General features: G+C 43.7%; 1 protein-coding gene across 1 annotated transcript in view; it reads right to left on the bottom strand.

Annotated features, from left to right (window-relative positions):
- Nucleotides 1-1,114: 1,114 nt before the first annotated feature.
- Foxj2 (forkhead box J2) overlaps nucleotides 1,115-6,735 on the bottom strand; it is a 26,553-nt gene continuing 20,932 nt past the window's right edge. Inside the window, exons 9-11 of the mRNA XM_008825332.3 lie at nucleotides 6,277-6,486; nucleotides 4,884-4,982; nucleotides 1,115-3,685 (exon numbers count right to left, since the gene is read on the bottom strand). Coding sequence (XP_008823554.1) covers nucleotides 3,597-3,685; nucleotides 4,884-4,982; nucleotides 6,277-6,486 — 398 coding nt within the window. The 3' untranslated portion in view covers nucleotides 1,115-3,596. The remainder of the gene's footprint in view (nucleotides 3,686-4,883; nucleotides 4,983-6,276; nucleotides 6,487-6,735) is intronic.

Raw genomic sequence — 6,735 nt, 5'->3', positions numbered from 1 at the left:
CCTTTTTGAGACAGGATTTCCCTGTAGCCCCAGCTGGCCTGGAACTCACTACGTTATGTAGACCAGGTTGGCCTTGAACTTTAGAGATCTGCCTATCTCTGCCTCCCTCCCGAGTGCTAGGATTAAAGACATGTGCTACCACGCCCAGCTGGGCTATAATTTTTTTTTTTTTAATAAACTACTGTGCAAAAATTTTCAAATCATCAGGAATTTTTTGTTGTGAGGTAGTATCCGACATAAGATTTGCAGTTCTAGGCTGGGCATGGTGGCACATGCCTATAGTCTCAGCACCTGGGAGGCAGAGGTAGGTGGATCTCTGGATCTCTGTAAGTTGAAGGCCAGCATGGTCTACATAGTGAGTTCCAGGCCAGCTGGGGCTACAGGAAGACCCTGTCTCAAAAAGACCAAAAAAAAAAAAAAAAAAAAAAAGATTTGCAGTTCTGCCTTTCCAATTTAATCTCTTTGTACATTTTACTTGAATAAACACTTTTACCCACCAGGATCAGAGATTCTCACAGTGAGTGACTGTAGACCTGCTATGATAGCAACCAGTCAGACTGCTGGAAACCCCAACATATCCTCTAAGACTCTGGGTGTCAGTTCCAGGGGTTAGTGTACAGGAAAGGCAGCAGAGTGGATAATCTGAAGACCAAAAGCACAATCAAGATTGGTAATAACTGACATCTATGACTGCTGCTTACTTTGAAATTACACTCTGAAGAAATGTCTACAATTAGAGTCCCTCATTTCAGATTTTAAAACTCTGATGAATACCTGCAACTATTTTGTACTCTCTTCTCTAGAAGGTCTGAGATAAGGACCCAGGCCCTCCCCTACAGTATATCCTGAATCTTTAAACCAGCATGCAAACCAGGTGGGCCTTCTATACTCACCAACCTCCAACAAGATTTCACCACATTTAATAGCATTTGAAACATAATGTTAAAGCTTGTCTTTAATTCTCCTTTTTCATCCATCTTACAAACAAAATGTCAGAGTCAACTAAGTAAACCCAGTGATGGGAGGTGGGTGAGAGTCAAAGGCCAACAGGAGCTGGATGCTTTCAGGTCTCCTTTCCCACCCTGGCAGAAAGAAACTGGAAACACCAACAAGATAAAAACTGAAAACATTCATTTTTCTTTTTATTAAGAAAGCATGCAAAAAAAACCCAACAAGTTGTGAGCCCATACACCCCTTCCCAGCCTGCACCAATGCAAAGCATCATGGGTAGTAGGAAGGACTCATCAAACCAGAAACACAGGGGTTGAGGAGAGAAGCGTAGGATAGGTGGATCAATAGCAAGTAATTTCTTTTGCTCCTCTCCTCTGCCTTCTCCCTTCTCCCCCTTTATAGGCAGTGACTCCTACAATTTTGCACACATCACCCAAGACGACAACAATGACTATACTTCATGTCCAAACAAAATAAAATAGTATTCTTTCCATTTCATGGAGGGGATGGGAAACTGAGCCCCAAAGGGAATCAGGTCTGTCCTGTGCCATTCAGCAATGCTAAGCTTGGTGGAGGAGAGTTGCAATCTCAGGAGGCCTAATAGCTGATCTCTAGTCCAAGCCCCACATTTTAGTTGCTCTGGCTGCCCACCAGGGTTCTTTGTTGAGACTAGTTTTCAACAGACATGGATGAACAAGGGGCATTTGCATGTACGATTTAACCTATCTTTCCTAACCCCACATGGATCCGAGTAGGAAGAGTGTTTAGTAAAAAGGAGTGTTAATCTGCAAAGGTAAGATGTTGGGGAAAACCAGAGGGAAGTTGTGTGTAGGGTCCACCTGAACAGAAGGAATAAGGATGGGATGTCTAACGGGGACACTGGGCAAAGGCATGTGCCACCCTTTACAGAAACGCTCCTTTCCCCAATGGGAAATATTGCATGATACTTCAACCCCACTGAGTGCTCTCCAGTACATGTGTGTTGGAGGGCACATTTATCTTATATCCCCATTTTTTTCTTACAAAGGCTTCAAAGAAATAAAGTGCTCTTTAGTTAACTGCCCTGTCTTGCCCCTTTACTTAGCTTCACTGGACTTGAACAAACTCATACATAACCCCCTTCCAAAGAAAGGAAAGGGGTGGATGAGGGGGGAGACCAAGAGAACAGGAAGTCCAATATCTTGGAAATTATGGATAAATAAAGAATATGAACAAAAATCAGAAATCACAAAGAGAACGGTCTTTAAACTATACATTCTGTCCTAGAGCTTTCAGAAAATTGGGAGAAATAAAATGGAAGTAGCTTGGTCTTCCTTCTCTTGAGTCAAATTCAACAATTAACATTAAATACAAACAAGAACTCTTGCAGCAATATAGCATGGCCACTCCTTGTTAACGGAGACTACTTATCCCTGTACCTAGGAGCTCCCCTTGGCCTCTATATTATTTGTTTCCCTCTTCCAATTTTCTTTGCCTGTCAAAAGCCCAATTGCAAAAGCTTCAATCCCACCGACACGAATTTCAAGAGAAGTATCAGCCTATGTAGTTAAATAGATGAAATATTATCTCTCCATGTCCACCCCAATTTCCCCCTCTTTCCCCACTGCTACCATCAGTACTACAGGTATGATTCTGCTATGAGCTGTGGGAAAGAGGTTTCCATGGCATGTCTAGGACACAGAGAAACTCACGGTGAGAATGGCTTCCTTTTCCTTTTTTTGAGACTCTCAGGAAATGGAGGGAGGAAATAAGGTAGGTAGACAATTTGGACAAACAGCTGGAGGAGGACAAAGCCATATTTGCTGAAGGAAGAAAGGCGATGGAAGATGAGTTATCAATGCAGTTAGATGCTGTTAATTCTCAGAATGAATTATTTTTTCAAAAGCCAAAATGTTTTAAACTGAAACTGTCTCCAAGAAACTGAACCTATGCAGAATAGCGGCCATACAAGCCAACGTCCTTAGAGAATCGGCTAGGAAGAGGATGCTTTGATTCACGCTGATTTCCACCCCACTGCTTCTCCACAGCACTCTACACTCTCGGGCCTTTATGTCTGCCCCTCATGGGGAATGAGGATGTCAGAAATAAGGTTGAAGGTATAAGGAAGAATTTGGAGGACACAATTAGCACCACTGAGTGAAACTTGCAAATTCATGGCTGCCAAGCAGTGTTTTAGACTCCTCTACTTAATGTGACCGCTCTAGGCCAGCCTTAAACAGATGGGAACAGAAACCAATTTAGAGCTTGAAAGGTGGGGTCAGCAATCATTTTCTGAGAGAGAAAGGTAAACTAGAATTTGAAACCTTTCTCTACAGCCAACATGGCCTCATTTTCCAGCCTGAAGATTTAAAGTGAGCAGGGGAGGACACAGTCTATGGTGCGGGGCTGTAGACTGGGCAGTATATAACCAATAATAATAATAATATAATTTGAATAATAACAAAAGAACTAGGGGGGAAATGGAGGAAGAAGAATGAGGAAGGAAAAGGGATGATCTTCGGCAGCATCTTTTGGTGGCTTTTCTGATAGAGAACAAAAAGAAGATATATATCTATATACAGGCGTGGGGAGGACGTGCTGTGGTTGCCCTTTCCCTGTGGCCAGACTTCACCACCAGGCCCTGGGCTGACGTCCACTCTGATGCATTAAGTAATCAAGTCCCAGTCGAAGTCATCAGGAATCTCCTCGTTGGCACCGGGAGGTGGGACAGGTGGCCGAGGAACCATGTGGTGGGCTGTCAGGAAGAAAGGGAAAAGAGGTTGGATGAGAAGCCAGACTATCAGTCTAGACGGAGAGGGCTCTGCCCCAGGAACACCATGAAGGAAGCCCAGGAAGGCACTGTTCTGGTCAGCCTGTTGTCTTTCTGTGGCAGACTACCAACTGGTGACATCTCAGAAAATACCCTAGAGTAAATTAGGTTACATGACACTATAGTATTATCCTGCCACTAAATATTGTGTTTATAAAGACCATGTGTCAATGATAAAATAACAAAAAATAGTATTATATGAAACAGTGGTATAAGAAGTTGTATTTACATGACATGGACAAAGAAAGATGTACCTGAAAACCTGAGATCCCTTGTGATTAGATAGGGTGACAATATGGTTTGTCTAGAACATATTTAAACATGAAGGATCTGTTCATTTTCTACTGTCTGTACCAGTTTAGTGTCTCCCCCTAATCTGCCACCCCCACTCTCAAAGATCCTCCTGCTGGGGATATCCTTGCCTAGCACACAAGTTGAATCCTAAGACTGCAAAAAAACAAATACTAAAGGATGATAGTTTGATCCCAAATACCTGATACTGGTAGTCAGGTGACAGGAAAGTGGACATGTTTGTTTATATAAAACACGTATTTCATTTGTCCCTCATATCTTTTGCTTGTATTTATAATTTTATTTCCTTTTGGCTCTGCAGTTACATTTTTCAATTAATTAATTAATTTATTTTTATAGGTATGAGTGTTATGCCTGCATATATGCAAGTGCCTGCAGAGGCCAGAAGAGGGAGTCAGATCCCCTAGAACCGGAGTTAAGGATGATTGTTAGCTGCCATGGATTTGGGATTTGAAACCCGGTCCTTTGCAAGTGCAACCAGTGCTCTTAACCACTGAGCCATCTCTCCAGCCCCTACAGTTATGATTTTAAAGGAAATCTCAGGCTAGCGGTGTAGCTCAGAGGTAAAGCACTTGTCTAGTATGCATGAGGCCCTGGCTCCACTCCTAGCACCACAGAGTAAAGTTAATTTAATTAAATAAAACTGCCTTTCTTAGTCTCCAACAGGTGGTACATTCGCTCTTCCCCCCTTGGGAATCATGACCCCTGACCCTGTCTAGCAGGTGCAGGCAGAAGGGCAAAGAGAGCAGGTCAGAGGAAAGAAAACACCAGCTGAGAGACAGGCCCAGGCCTGTTAGTGAAACACTCTTACCTGGGCGATTGTATCCTGCTGAGTCCTGGGTGGTGATTGGATACATTGGTGCTGGGCCAGGGTAGAGGTGGGGGGCTTGTGGGTGCCCATAAGAGTTCACTACCAAAGCAAAACAACAGTTACTTGATTGGAGGAATGTTCTCAACAAAACAGGAAGAAAAAACTGCATATCCTTGTAACCCAGTCTCCTTCTCTCTTCCTGCCCTGTTCTATACTCCTGCATGCAAGAAGAATTCTGCAAAAGCTACAAGTCCTTGGCTCTTAGAGTAAGAAGCAATGGATCCTAGAATTGTTAAGTATCAAAAACATGCAAATAGCCAGAAACATCATCATCATCAGACCTCTGCTTTCACTGCTTTGATCCACATGTATGATTCAGGTGACAATCATTACCAGAAAAATTTGGAATGGAGATATTTTGGCTAACAAATTTCCTCTCTCTCTCTCTCTCTCTCCCTCCCTCCCTCCCTCCCTCCCTCGCTCTCTCTCTCTCTTTTTTTTTTTTTTGGTTTTTTGGGGACAGGGTCTCCCAGGCTGGCCTTGAACTCACAGATCCGCCTGCCTCTGCCTTACAAGCACTAGGATTAAAGGCATGTGCCTGAAGCAGTAATTTTCTTTTTTTTTTTTTTGGTCTTTTTGAGACAAGATCTCCCTGTAACCTCAGCTGGCTTGGAACTCACTATGTAGACGAGGCTGGCCTTGAACTCACAGAGATCCACCTGCCTCTGCTTCCCGAGTGCCTCTACTTCCCTGCTGGGATTAAATGTGTGCGCCGCCATGCCCAACCCTTCTTCTCTTTTTAAAAAGTAATTTTGGGGGCTGGAGAGATGGCTGAGCGGTTAAGAGCACTGATTGCTCTTGCAGAGGACCCGGATTTGATTCCCAGCACCCATATGCTGGTTACAAACCATCCTTAACTCCAGTTCCAGGGGAATCCAAAGCCCTCTTCTGACTTCCGCGGCACTGTATGCCACAGGTGCACTCACATACATGCAGGCAATACACTCATGCACATAAAATAAAAATAATAAATAAAATATTTTTTTAAAAAGTAGCCGGTGTGGTGGCGCACACCTGTAGTTCCAGCACTTGGGAGGCAGAGGCAGGCGGCTCTCTGTGAGTTCAAGGCCAGCTGGGGCTACAAGGAGACCCTGTCTCAAAAACAAAAAAAAAAAAGAAAGAAAAAAAGTAATTTTGATCTTCCAAACCAAGTAGGTATGAAAAGGAATCATATGGTCTGAGGCCACTGCATCTTCTGGGACACAGTGATCCAACAGATGTTCAGTCAACAAACTACTCCCACAACTCAGTTTGGATCACAGTCTGTGAAGTCTCAACCTTCACTCTTCATTCCCATTACAATCTCCACTTCTTCGCCAACTTTGTGCAGTACCTTGGTTCATGGACGGCTCCGGTTTGCCACTGGTAAGGGCACAAGAATCAGTGATACGGGCAGGGGCGGGTGGCCGGTGGGAGGCCCCTTGGGGGGGCATGTGACCAGTCTGAGTGAGGAAATGGTTGAGGGAATCACACAGGTTGGCGATGTGATGCTGGTCGAGGGTCCAGTTCTTCTGCTCTGCCTGCCGTAGACTCTCCATCAGTTCTACAAACAAGAGTGCAAGTGATACCAACCTTGCAGACCTGCCAAAGCCACCCTACCCGACCCTAGTGCTGTGTTGCACTCACTGTTCCACTCACATCTTGTTGCCACAGAAACCGTGCACTAACAATAATAAATTACATCTCTTTTTTGCTTACAGAAGTATTTCTTTAAATGTTATAAAACAAGTATCATTAAATGTGCCAGGTTTAATTAGAAGTTTTTCTCTAGGACTGACTATATTAACTTAGT

Source organism: Nannospalax galili, unplaced genomic scaffold (genome assembly GCF_000622305.1).
Source record: "Nannospalax galili isolate Female #2095 unplaced genomic scaffold, S.galili_v1.0 scaffold589, whole genome shotgun sequence".
Lineage (NCBI taxonomy): Eukaryota > Metazoa > Chordata > Mammalia > Rodentia > Spalacidae > Nannospalax > Nannospalax galili.
The sequence above is the reverse complement of the archived record's forward strand: the minus strand, read 5'-3'. Positions and strand labels throughout refer to the sequence as shown.